Raw genomic sequence first — 14,921 nt, forward strand, 5'->3', positions numbered from 1 at the left:
TATAAACAAAAGAAAAACCAGCATGATAATTCTCTGGTTGGAACCAGGGACTAAAATTGAGAAATCTGATTTCCAATAATACTCTCGTCGAACCAGGGAAAGAAGATCGGTAGTGATTAAACTCGGATAAAGGTCAGGAGGATTGAGGGAGGCTATAGAAGAAACTTGATTGCTTATAGTTTCATGATCAATTACAAAAGAAAATTCTTGAAGAACAATCTCTGCAACTGTGGGTTCACGCACAGGATCATTTAAATCTCTATTCCTAGAAGAAGATCTAGGAGTTAAAGGGGCCCTAGGCCTAGAAGAAGATGGCTTAGCGGCACTACCCTAGGAAGAAGAACCACGATTAGATAGTGAACCAAGACTAAAAAGTATACCACCTCTCCTACTTCTAGTAGGAGCAGTAGAAGGAACAAGTTCGTCGACAATCACAACCTTACGGGGGTCAGGTGTAGAAGAAGACATTATTGTCCACAGGAATAGGAAAGGAAGGACGCAGATATACAAAGAAGAAGCAATGTGGTGGGAAGACTCCAAGAGATCAAAAAGGAATGAAGTATTTATAAGAAGACACTACCATCGTTAAATTTAGTCATTATTAAGCGTTATAATGGAACCATCACTTCGTGACTGACACAGCCATAGAAAAACCCTAAAAAGCGTTGAAAAACTACAGAGCCAATCATTAGAAGCCATGTGGCATGGGCATTAAATTGACGTGACGTATGTCACGTCGATTCTTAAGGAGATATGATGACACTCGAAAAACGGCGGCAAAGAATTCCCGCCATAAAAACTTACAGAAAGTGGGGTTCTATCTGTATTTGTGGAAAAAAGACATTACACGTGGAATGTTAGTAAACTGACAAAGCATGACGCGTAGAATAATGGCATAGCAACAAGTGGCACTCTCAATTATCAAAATTAAGAATACAAGGAAGGTACGGGGAAAACACCCACGAGACAGTACAGAACAGAGGATTGGGCCTGACAATTGTCAAAGAAGAGGCGGGAACGGAATGAATAAAGGTAAAAAAAAGGGAAAATACACGAACCAGAAGTAAATAAGAAAGGGGAATCGGAGCCATTATATGGCATTTATAGCTATAAATACGTCAGTTATGGTTACCTATGATAACCAGCAATCAATACAATTAATGCTCATAATGGATTCGAAATAAGTGTTGAAAATGTTATAATTGTACGCTCCTATATAAGGATAAAGAATTTTATTTTTAAGGACAAGTTCCAAGTACTACTAAAATACATTCTATAATTCTCTGCTTTATCAAAGTTTTCAACCTTGATTTTAGGGATTGACTGTCAATTTATTCCTTATTTCTCTTTGTTAATTCTCTCTATAATTTTTACTATTTTCCAAATAGATTGTCGTGGAAGTGAAGTAAAACTTAGTTATCAGTAACCCGTTTTCTTCTAAATATAGGCTTTGACTGAGAATTTTATTTTTTGGTTAAACATCTATGTGCTAATCAATTTAAGTAGTATGTGAGGCTCTTGAAATATATTAAGCTTCTCATTTTAAAACTGGAACAACTATTATTGTTCTTCTATTTTCTTTAAATTGGCTTAAGCTATAAAAGCGGCCTATGTCAATATCTTCTCATATATATTTATCCTTTGATCTTTTAAATATGATAAAAGCTTCTGAACCAATTCCATTTTAACCCATAAAACCAGGACGTCTTGGTAGAAATAAGAATTATTTGAGCAAACTTGATGTATAATATTAGAAGTTCGCATATGCTTTGTTTTGGATTCAGGTCTAATGTCATTTTAACCCATAAAACCAGGACGTCTTGGTAGAAATAAGAATTATTTGAGCAAACTTGATGTATAATATTAGAAGTTCGCATATGCTTTTTTTTGGATTCAGGTCTAATGTCACAACCTAAAATTCAACTAGACATGTTAATGCATATCCCAACCCACTAAGTAAGCACAATAACAGTCAATACAGTTCTAATAAATAAAAGTGATCAACAAATGATATAACTGAATTCCATACAATATTCCAATGACTGGCAGTACAAGTCATGAGCTACTAAGACTGGATTTTTGCAAAAACTGGTATGAAATAAATATAACTTCTATTTGAAATGTAAATAAACAGAATTCAACTCTAAAATTAGCCAGGGACAAGTGGTAGCTAAATCTGGAAGACAGGTACATCTTCAGTGCTAGCTCCTGGCATCCACCGTATCTTAGCTCCAAGATCTGCACGCAAGGTGCTGAAGTGTAGTATGAGTATAACCGACCCCGTGTACCTAGTAAGCGTCTTGGCTAACTTCGGTGAAGTAGTGACGAGGGTTTTTAGTTAAAAGATACTCGATAATATAACCTGTGCAGTAGAATTGCAATAGAAACAATACTAGAATATAACAGAGAAGAATACAAGAACAATATGTGAAGCAATAAATGATTACTAGACAAAATTACAGTTAATATTTCTCAATATCACAACTAATCCTTAACTTAAAGACGATGACCATCAAACTACTATGGTAAAAGCAGAACTTTCATAGTGTGAGAAAATGTACTCAAGATATCAAATCAAATGGCACAGTGTCACGACCCAAAATCCATTTGTCGTGATGACACCTAACCCAACATGCTAGGTAAGCCAATTAACAATAATCCAGTTCAAATGAGATTTATTGAGAAAAAAATAATGAAATAGCTGAACTTTTATACAAAAGTCTCAAGGATTGGTAATACAAATCATCAGCTTCTAAGAAATAGAGTTTACAAAGCTAGTACGAAATAAATACATCATATGTTCGAAATATATATAAACAGATTTATAAATCTAAAGCCACCAAGAACAAGAGCAACTATAATCGGAACATAGGTACATCTTCAGTGGCAGCTCCCGCCATACACAACAACACCAGCTCCAAAATCTGCACGTAAGGTGCAGAAGTGTAGAATGAGTACAACCTACCTCATGTACTCAATAAGTAACAAACCTAACCTTAGATTGGAAGCGGTGACGAGCTCGGGAAAATGGTCAGAGTCCAACACCAATAGCCGAAAACAACTCATAAGAATATAATGAACGCAATACATGTAATAACTCAAAAGATCTCATGCTCAGCTCATTCACAATTATAGAAGAATTGACATGCCTTTCCGGTATAACAAAACCTAAATCTTTCACCGGAATTACCAAAATGAGTATATTAGAAAACTGTGATTTTTCCCAAACTTTCTATAACAGATAAGATAATTCATTATCAAATAACATGAGAAAAGTACATCTCTAGGCTTACATATCAATATGCATGTAAAGTCATCAATTATCACATACCGTCTAGCATGAGGAATACACATCTCAAATGTACATGTCAAATCATGAATGCCACAATACCGTATAGCATGAGGCAAAGGCATCTCTATGCCTACATGCCAAGTATGCATGTCAAATGAATGATTTCACGGTGATATTCCAAGGTACTCTCACCCTAAAACATACTCAAGTTGTCTATCTCAAACTCCCACTCATAACACACAATCACTCAGTACTATACAGTACCTGCGCTCACTGTTGGTATGTTAAACTCCGGAGGGGCGGATCTTGCCCAAGCGCTAATATAAAGCCAATATGGACTGCTGCGCGCGTGCAGTCTGATCCCTTAATAATAAATAAGGCGATAAGGCCTGCTACGGGATGCAGCCCGATCCCATAAATAGCTAATAAGGCATGCTACGACGTGCAGCCCTATCCCATAAATAACACTCACAACACAGTTCTCAGGCCCACCGCAGTCATCAATCTCTCAAGTCTCAAAGGCTCATAAATCTCGTACCACTCAGCCCAAACAATGATAATAAGTGATGTAACAATGAATGATGAATAGATGCTGAGATATGATATGCAATGAAGAATCATCACTGAGTATATAATTACAGTTAGAGTAGATAACTCAATACAACAGAGATAGCCTCATTGGGTATCAACCGGATAAGCATGTATCCTACACATGATTTCTAACATGATTCACAGCTCATACAATCAAACAAGTAGGGAGAACATGGATGTAACAAGATTTCAGCAAAACAAGTTCGGTCATAATCTAATAGCCAACTAGAATCATGATTTCTCCGGTGCACGCCCACACACTCGTAACCTAGCATGTATGTCACCTCAATACATCTCTTATAATATAGTTCCCAGGGGTAAATACCATCAAATCCAAGTTTAGATATGTTACTTACTTCGAACAAGCCAAATTCAATACCGAGAAGGACAAGCAATGCTCTAAAAATGTCACACCGCGCGCAACAACCTTCGAACGGCTCGAAACTATCCAAAAGCAACTTAAATACATCAAATAATGCCTAAGAAAACAATCCCTATTGATAAAGGTCTAATATTTACACATTTACTCAAAGTCAACCAAAAAGTCAAACCCGCATCCGCACCTCAGAACCCGAAAAAATTCCAAAATTCCGATAACCCATTCAATTACGAGTCCAACTGTACTTATTTCATCCAATTACGACTCTGAATCGATATTCAAAACCCAATTATTCTCTTTAGAAAAGTTTTTGATAAAACTCTCCAATTCTCCAATCAAAACATGGATTAATTCACAAATGAACTCTTGGAATCATGTTAAAATATAAAAATTAAGAATAGATACCGACCCCTATGAAAATACGAGAAGAACACCGTGAAAATTACCTCAATTGTAGCTCTAGAACTCACGATATGCTAAAAATACCAAAACCCAAAAAGTCACACCTGCGCATTTTCATCTGTCATTTTTGAAAATGAGCATAACTCCCCCATATGATGTCCAAATTTAACGATTCTTTTTGCTATGGCTCTGTAATTACGATACGGATCTAATGCTTCAATAAAAATGGTAATTAGAGCTTATTTTAGTAATGTGGTATCATTTATGCTTGAAGAAACAACGTCGAAACATCAAAAACGACCCCGTCCGAACATGCCAAAAAGTTCCAAAATATAACTTGGATCTACTCGAGGCCTCAAATCACACATAAACATCAAAATCGCGAATCGCACCTCAAATCAAACTCTATAAACTTTTGAAATTTTAACTTCCAAAACTCGTGCCGAACCATATCAAATCAACCCGGAATGACCTCAAATTTTTCATTAAATGTCATCTGATGACAAACATTCGTTTTGCTTCCGTTGATTATGTTCCCTTCGGAATCTATCCGATACCAACTGCAGTTGTTGTGCTCGGCTTCTATTCTTACTCGATTCATCTTTTATCTGCCTCTGGTTCCACGTGGCATGCAATCATTCGATCATTTAATATAAATCAATTTTATCCTATACACATACATGTTCTAAATTTAGCTCTTGGTGGGGGCGGTTGTGTGCGTAAAGAAAATCGCATCGAATTCAGATTTGACCGATACTTAGCTGAATTTCGAGAATCTATAGAAACAAAGCTGAATGGCTGATCACTAATTAACTACTCTCTCTCTCTCCTTCAGTTTTTTTAGTACTAACATTGTTAAGTTTACCTATTTCTTGGATCTGTACAAATACTAGAGAACTTCTCCTTCTCTCAAATCTAACAATTTTATAAAGACTAGTTAATTAACATTCGCAGATGGTGGAGCTTTTCTTCTTTCAGATGTGCTTCTGCTCAGCATTCTCTTTAGTGAACCAGCCAAAGAAGTCACGGACAATGGATCATCCACGTTTAAGCTATTCTCATTCTCTGATCGATCATTAATTGGAACATCAACAATAATCTCTAATGTAGAGATTGATTCTTCTTGATCAGCCAAAGAAGATGTCATTAATTCTTGGTTACTAGATTCAAGAGTAGTCTTGTTGTTTAGATCATTGAGGACAGGTGCTCGACATATGGGACATGTGGAATGAGAATATAGCCACATGTCAATGCAATCGACATGGAATGCATGGCTACACTTGGGTAACTTCCTGCAAACTTGTTCATCTTCGAACAAACTCAGACATATTATACACTCTAATCCTTTCTCCTGCTGCTCATTGGACAAAGGAATTGAAGAAATAGCTGATCTTGAGAGACCCTTACTTGCAGGGGTCGTGGTAACATGAGAAACAGAAACAGAGTTTCCACTCCTATGACGAGCTTGGACCAAGAACCACTTGGCATAAATGTGCAGAAGTAAAACAAAGAGAATTACAAAAAGCAGTAATATGATTGCTGCAAGCATTATGTTGCTATCATATGATAGAATGCTATGGATGAAGTTCTCTCTAAGAAGAGGAGGAGGAGGAGGAGGAGGAGGAGAAGAAGAAGTAGTGAACATTGTTTGGTTGCTTTGTGTGAGTTTAATGAAAACAGTGAAGCAAAAAAAGTAGCTTTCAAAGAAGTCTCTATGGTAATGAAGTTATGAATTGAAATTCCTACTTATTTGGTGCAAGGGCGTAAGAAACATTGAGTTGGGATTACGTTTCCGTGAAAATGAGGTCGTTGGAGACTGAATAAATTTTGATTTCTTCTATATTTGCGGGTGATTTGTTAATATTTGGAGAGAGTAGGATATATATGTAAAAAATTAATATTTGTTTTTTCCCTGGTTAATTTACAAGGTCAAAAGAGAATCCCTAAAAGTTAGAGTCATGCATGAGAAACAGAGCAATCACAGGGGAAGAGGGCTGAAATAAAGGTCTCGTGAAGGCGACGGCAGCTATTGGTGACTGTGCGCAATGACCATATTATATTATTGGACGGTATATGGTTCTGTGTACTCTTGTTCCCTTTATTTTTGTGCCACTAGAAAAACATTATCTTGGCGGAGGCAGAATTTCCGCTAAGGGGGTCAAAAAAGAAAAAAGTTGAAAAAATTAGAAGAAATAAAAATTTTGAACTCCCTTCACCATTGAGCTATACTTTTGGATTGTGTCAAGGAGATTCAAAATATAATATATAGAAGTACAAACTGAATTTTACCCTATATATAGTGTATTTTTCTGACGAAGAGGGTTCGGGTGAACACCCTTCCGCTCCTAAATCTGCCCCTGGTCACATAATATCTTAACCACATTTTACTAAGCCTGAATACGTTGGGAAAGGTGTCCTATTTTATCTGCAATATCCTTTAAATTTTCACTATTTTTTATATTTAAAAATTAGTAATCAACATTACTATTTTACTTTTAGAATTTTACATGATAAAAACTTAATAATATTAACATAGAAAAAAGAATAAAGAACATGTGAAACTCTTATATCTTTTTCTTTTGATGGTTGTTGGAATTTAAATGACGCACTTTGGTATGCAATTGATGCTTAGTTGTTTTGGTAGGATGAAGAGGGTCACAACTCACAACTGCCTTGGAGTTATTACTGACTTGAGACCCTATGAACCACTAGCTTATTCCCTATTTTGGGGATAATTTCCACCTTTTCCTCCATGTTTTTGGTAAAGCTGGATCTTTGGAGAGACCAGCCTCGTGACACCTGACCTAATCCAGAGGCATAGACCATTATATTCACGGACGTAGCAGATTAGTCCAAGCTTCCTAAGATTGGGTCGTGACACAAGATTTTGTTCGTTGACTATACTACACTTCCTTTACCCAGGAGGCGGAGCTAGAAGCTAGGTATGAGTTCGGCCGAATTCAATAACTTTTAGTACTTAAATATGTACGTATGTTAAAAAATTCATTAAATATGTCAAAATACTAAAGTTAGAACCCGTAAAGTTATCGTCGATCTAATATTCAGAATCCATAAAGTTGAAATCTTGGCTCCGCCTCTTCCTTTACAAAGGTAAAAAAACGACTTATTTTTGCATAGGTCCTTTGTAGGCTTACAATTTGATTACTGCATAAGTTTTGCTTCTATAAGTATAAAATAAAGAATATGAATTTGTTGAGATCTTACTTCATTAAGTATACTTCTTTTATGTTTTACAACCAATTTACTCCGAATAAGTCTTATTTATTGTATAAAGGGCCAAATATATAAACAACTCCTTAAGCTTAATTCATATTTTCCACTTAGACATTTTATCAAAGAATTTTACCTATTGAGCACTTAAAGCTAGTTAAAAGTGTACCAATTAAACACCAGCTGCTAAAGTGGCACTATGCGTGTTTAACACATCTTCCAGGAGCGTGAATTAACTTGTATTACGAACGGATATGGCCCAATAGATGCGTGTCTACGTACCAATAAAAATAAACAAAGACACCGTAATGGTGTGGTTCATGGAAGGTGTTTACCCTTAAAAACGGAAAATAATTAAATCTGTATGCGATTTAAGGATATGCGAATAGATTCAACACGAATAATCAATAATATTAGATAAATGAATTAAAGACACAATGAATAATCAAACCAGTCGTAACGTTATGGACCAGCTTGGACTTGGATTGGGCAATAATTTCTGCCCTCGGTAGGGTCCTTGTGTCACGACCCGGATTTCTCACCATCGGGAGTCGTGATGGCGCCTACTGTTGGAGCTAGGCAAGCCAAACATTTAAATATTTTCGGATAACAACATAACAATAATAAAATACCGAGCCTTTAAATAAATGCGGAAGTCTTTTAAAACATAAATAACTGAAAACCCAAAATGCGGAAGTCTAATATTTCACTACCCAAGACTGGAGTCGCTATCTCACGAACTACTAAAGAGTGCTACAAATAAGTCTGAATAGAAAAATACATAATGTCTGTCTCGGTACAATGAAAACAAACAGAAAATATGGAAAGGGACTTCGGCCTGCGAACACCAGCTAGGCTACCTCGTAAGTCTCCGGACTGAAGAGGGCTCCCGATCAACTACTGCTGTGGTCCAAGAGCTGCTCCGGTACCGTAATCTGTGCAAAAAGCACAGAAGTGTAGCATCAGCACAAACGACCCCATGTGCTGGTAAGTGCCTGACCTAACCCCGGCGAAGTAGTGACGAGGCTAGACAGGACTACCAAGTCAACCTGTGCAGATATTTATATACAAGTACTACAAAAAAAAAAAAACAGCGGAAAGTAATAACTAAGACTGGGAGGGGAGCATACTTTTGGGAATAACAGATAAGATAGAACGGTAGGAACAAATAAGGATAACTACAACCAAATCTCTTCTAACACAGAATACGTGGTCGGCGTGCCACACGATCCCATTTCATGATATATATAAGTGGTCGGCGTGCCACACGATCCCATTTCATAATATATAAGTGGTCGGCGTGCCGCACAATCCCATATCATGATATATATAAGTGGTCGGCGTGCCACACGATCCCATTTCATAATATATAAGTGGTCGGCGTGCCACACGATCCCATATCATAATATATAAGTGGTCGGCGCGGCAAGGGAGAATACAAATAAACAGTTAATTCCCGGCAAGGGAGCAACAACAATCACTTACTCGTCCCGGCAACGGAGTAATTACATCTCTTCCTCTTTCGTTCATTTCCTACGTCCTAATCATGTCATATTTCGAGCCAACACTCCAAGGAGTTTACAAATCATATTTTCTCTTCATATCGTTCACATTATATCGAATCCATCAATTAAACAAGGAAGAGTCACTACGGAATCCCACATAAGCACAAGTAAGGACTCACGGTCATGCTAGACACCGGTGTATAGATACTCGTCACCATGCCTATACACCGTACTCAACATTTAGCAATTAGCAAATAATACTCTAATCCTATTCCCTCAAGCCAAAGTTAGATCAAACACTTACCTCGGTCCAAAGAATAGCAATCAATCCTCAAATACCGCCTTTCCTCTACAATCCGACTCCGAAACAATGATATCTAGGCATAATTAATTCAATAATATCAATTAGGGCCCAACAACATAATCCCATAGCCTAGAAATGAGTTTCGTAACATTCTTCCAAAAATTCCAAATTTAGACACCGGGCCCACATGGTCCAAACACGAGGCTCGGACCAAAACCCAATCACCCATAACCCCACGAGTTCAAATATATAATTTGTTTTAAGATTCGACCCCAAATTGAGGTTGAATCACCCAAAATTCTCAAAACCCTAACTCTACCCAAAACCCCTAATTTCTACTTTGATTTCATGTTTTTAGGCCTAGAAATTCACTAATTGGTGAAGAAAAATGAAGGAATTAGGTGGGGAATTACTTACCCAAAAAGTCTTGGAAGAGGGGAGCTTCAATGGAGTCCTAAGGCTTGATGGAGAAGAGAACTCGTGAGAAGAAGTGAAGAATTCCCGTAATGAAATGTTCTGTTTTAAAAAAAATCACTGAAGCCTTTTTGTTCTATGCGTCGACTCAGTCTCGCGTTCGCGAAGGAGGGCTGGTTTGATGCTCTACGCGTTCGCGATGGTGCTATGCGAACGCATAGAAGGAAACTGGGGGGGGGGGGGTCCAGGTTTGGCCTACGCGTTCGCGAGGGGAGGTATGCGAAAGCGTTGAAGAGGGGTATAAAGCTATGCGAACGCGATGGAGGGACGCGAACGCGGAAGGAGAAATGTCAGAGCTATGCGAACGCGAAGGGGGGGTTGCGTTCGCGAAGAACAAAATCTGGTCTGGAACAACATGAAAAATCAGATGTGTTTTCTAAGTGTAAAACTACCCCGAACCACCTCCGAATCACTCCCGAGCCCTCGGGGCTCCCAACCAAACACACACACTAACTCAATAACACCTACGAACTTAGTCAGCGATCAAATCGCCAAAATAACATCAAAATCAATGAATCAAACCTCAAAATCATCATTTTTCATTTCAAGTTCATAACTTCAAATTTTAGATATTTAGGTCCGAAACACGTCAAATGACGTCCGATTTCGACCAAACTTCACAGAAAGCGCTTAAAACATATTTAAGACCTGTACCGGGCGTCGGAACTAAAATACGAGCCCGATACCATAGTCTTTAAATCAATTTTCATTTCCATTTTCCTTAATAATTTCAGAAAAATAATTAAACAGAAAAATTCTTTTCCCGGGCTCTAGACCTCGGAATTCAACTTCGGGCATATGCCCGAGTCCCATATTTTCCTACGGACCCTCCGGGACCGTCAAATCACGGGTCCGGATCCGTTTACCAAAAATGTTGACCAAAGTCAACTTTAATCATTTTAAAGCCACATTTTGAAATTTTGTACAGAATTTAACATATAATCTTTCCGGCTACGCGCCCGGACTGCGCACGCAAATCGAGGCAACTAAAGGTGAGGTTTTCAAGGCCTCGAAAGCACGGAAAAAGAGAGAAATCCGGTGATGACCCTTTGGGTCGTCACACCTTGGGTCGAAGCCAATCAAGAACAAAGAACAAAAATAAAATAAGGACTTTGCAACAACTAGAAAGCAGAGAAATGAAATTGTATTGCCTTGGTATGCGTGTTACAATGTGTCCTACTGAAATAAAAGTTTCCCCTTTATATAGTAGGAGAGTTTCATCTCTAGTACATTTCTAAAAAGGGTAAAAATTCTCCTTTCTCGTTAATTACTGGTCTGTTACCGATATTGGGCGAGATCCGGCCCGTGATATCCGGTTGGGTGCGGGACTGCGGATATCATGGCTATCTTTAGTCGTGTGCAACCGTTTGCCATATTTTTTGAAGTCTTGGAGCTCGTTCTGGATTCGATGGGTGTTGCCTTATCAGGTCCGATGGCGAGCATTCCATTCGGGCCTTGCTACAAAGAGTTCCCAGCTTCTATTCGATCTCATATACTCTTACTCCGTTTGATACACTGGGAAATCGAGGTGTGCGTTGACCCCGATTTCACCTATATACAGATATTCCCCTCGTTTCCTAGAGAGTAGATTTTGCCGAAACGATGAGAAACGATAGATGAACCCAAAATCCTTCCTTCGTACGTTTCGACCGAGATGACGAACAAGCCGAAATGTCCCGTCACCGTTCTGAATTCGGACACGTGTCGATCATCGGTTGGTTATCTTGGAATGTGAAATGTCGCAAAATGATTGCATTTTCCTTATAAAAGCTTCAGCCCTCTTCACCCTCGACAACCTACTCCGTCTGTATAGTCCCTGAATTTTTCGAGGAGGACTAATCAAGCTTGTTCGTCGAGCCAGCAAGACCCCCTTTTCGAGCATCGATAAGGAACGAGACCCAGACTGGCAGGGGCATTTTATCCGGTTAAAAACTGAAGACTTGATCCCTCCCGAGTTCCTCCCATTCCCCGAGAAGCGGAATGCATCTCGTAAGTTTAGTCTTTCCTTAAGTGTCAATTTCTCTTTTATTTCCTCTCTCGTTGCCAGTATTTATGGTTGTGCAGATGTTGCCCGTGTTCCTAAGGTGATCCCCCGGCTCAAGGAGTGTATTGAAGGAATCTACAGTCAGATGTCATACTACGAAAACACGTGGCGCAAACTTTCAAAGGGCAAATGGGAGGCCCGTTCTCATGGTAATGCTCTCCCCTGAATAGTATTTACTACGCCCCAAACTTACATAATGCTGAATTTTTCCATTCCCTCGTAGGTTTGCCTAAGAACACCAAACTTAGGCCGTTGGACGGGGATGAGGATACGCCCTTACCCATCGAACCATCCATTTCAGGACAGCCCGAGGGCTCCGCGGAGGAGAAAAAAAGGAAAAGAAAATTCTCGGGTTCCCCGGATTATAGGGTGAAGATAAAAAATAGGGTGGCTACCCGGGCTCGTAAGCCCAAGAAGAATACTAAGTCCAGGGTGCCCGACTCTAACTTGCTTCACCGGCTTAGGGATGAGCCCAAAGAGGATGATATCTTTGTCTCCCATAGATCGACCCCTACCCGGGAGCGTGCAATGACCGAGAAAAGGGACCACGAGACCGATCCCCTTCCGATTTGAGAGGCCGAAGTGGAGACGGGGGTTCTGACCTCCCAAGAAGTTGTTCCTATTCTGAAAGAGGCGACAGGTGTGATAGACATCACCGAGATGTCGTCCTATACCTAGTCCAAGCTTGAAGAGGCCCAAGCGGGTAAGGAAAAGTTAAGTGAAGGATTTCACGGTACAGAAGACCCTCTCCACTCCTTCTTCGATGGCATGGACATGTCCACATTAGAAGATCTCTCCGGGATTGGTCACCTAGAGATCCCGAAGAAGGACATGCCTTTAGGGGCTGACGGGCCATGTACGAGCCCAAGATTAGTAAAGCAATTCCTTGCGCCGAGCGTGGACCCCGAGCGTAAGAGGACAATTGTTCACAGTCCCGGAAGATGCCCGGATCCTGTCTACTCCGGTAGGTGTAGTCAACTACCTCCGATGCCTGGTGACCGAGGAGGAACAACAAAGATGAACGAGGTGGGTACGTCAAGTCTCTTTAACGAGGCGTAGCAGGCGCTGAACTGGGTAAGGTTCTAACACTTTCATACTCCCTTCATGAATCCCTCTTAAGTTTTCCCTTGATGTCTCTTACTAGTTCCACTGTTTTATAGGCTTTAGTGCTTCATCATGAATGCTTCTTCCAGTACCGCTTAGAAATCGGCTAGCTCGAGTTCGAGCTCAAAGAGCAGGTCCAGAAGAAGGATATGTACAGGCTTCTTAGTGAGAAACAAGACAAGGCCCTTAAAGACCTCCAGGCCGAGCTGGACAAATTTCAGAAGGATGCCTCGATACGGAAGTGGGAGCATGCCGACCTAGTTGAAAAGATAAAGGTCTTTTAAGCTAAAAACGAGGAGCTAGTCGTAGTGACTAACAACACAACTTTGTAGGTCTAACAAAAGATCGACTTGATCGACCAGCTCTGAACGGAGATGAGCGAGGTCAAGGCTATGGCTGAAGTATGGAAGGGCATGATAGACATGCTGACCTCGGAGAAGGAAACTACGAAGGAGGAGCTGGCATAGGTTGAGAACCAACTTCGGGTGGTGAAGGACAAAGCCGATAAATGGTCTCAGCTAAATGATGATCTCCGAGCACAATTGAGATCGGCCATCGCAGAACAGGATGCCCTCGAAAGAGAATATGAGGTATTGAAGTCCAAATTGGACACAACCTCTGCTAACGCCAAAGAAATGGTGGCCCAGCATAGGGCCGATGTGGAGGCAGCCAAGATCCGCCTAAAGACATGTCACGACCCAGGTTCGCCCTCCGTGAACAGTCGTGACGGCACCTAGTCTCTACGACTAGGTAAGCCTAACAAATGCGGAAAAGAAATAATTGCGGAAAGAAAACAGTTAAAAACCGAGATAACAAAATGAAACAGTGTTTAAGATGCCGCCCGACATATAACAGTACAGGAATCTCAACCTAACACTTCCAAAATCCGGAACCCCATGAATCACAAGCTAAGAGTACATAAAAGGCTCTAACTCCAGAAATGTCTATCAACAAGGAAGATACAGAAGGGCTATACTAGTACAGAGAATAGAAAGGGACTCCTCGGTCTGCGGACGCGGCAGATATACCTCGAAGTCTCTACAGAAGCACCTCGCCTCAAGGGTGATAAGACTGAGTGGAAGTACCTGGATCTGCACACGCAAAAACATGTGCAGGAAAGGGCATGAGTACACCACAGCGGTACCCAGTAAGTGCCAAGCCTAACCTCGGTCGAGTAGTGACGAGGAAGGTCAGGGCCCTACCGGTCATATACATATATATAAGGAAAATGAAACAGTATGAATTAACACAGTATAATGATAAGAATAACAATAATTACAACAGAGAAAAACATCACAGAAAGAATACAGCTCAACACAGAGATAGCAACCGGGGATCTACCAGGATATCGTCCTGTAGCCCCCAAATGTAAATATCCAGCAACCGGGGATCTACCAGGTACCGTCCTGTAGTCCCCAAATATAAATGTCCAGTGGATATCCCAGGTATCGTCTAGTAGTCCAACTCATAGTGCGCCGGGATCTACCGGAATCCCAATCCGTAGTCCCCAAATGTAAATACCCAGTACTGGGGGAATCTATCGGAATACCACATCTGTAGTCCCAAATAAACAGACAAGGGGGATCTACCGGGAT

The 14,921-nt window shown here is 40.0% G+C and overlaps 1 protein-coding gene across 1 annotated transcript; it reads right to left on the bottom strand.

Moving 5' to 3' along the window:
* Window positions 5,290-6,514, bottom strand: LOC109230532 (RING-H2 finger protein ATL63). The gene has a single exon (XM_019396020.1). The coding sequence runs from the start codon at window positions 6,307-6,309 to the stop codon at window positions 5,602-5,604; it is 708 nt and encodes a 235-aa protein (XP_019251565.1). The 5' UTR covers window positions 6,310-6,514; the 3' UTR covers window positions 5,290-5,601.

Source organism: Nicotiana attenuata, chromosome 7 (genome assembly GCF_001879085.1).
Source record: "Nicotiana attenuata strain UT chromosome 7, NIATTr2, whole genome shotgun sequence".
Taxonomy (NCBI): Eukaryota; Viridiplantae; Streptophyta; class Magnoliopsida; order Solanales; family Solanaceae; genus Nicotiana; species Nicotiana attenuata.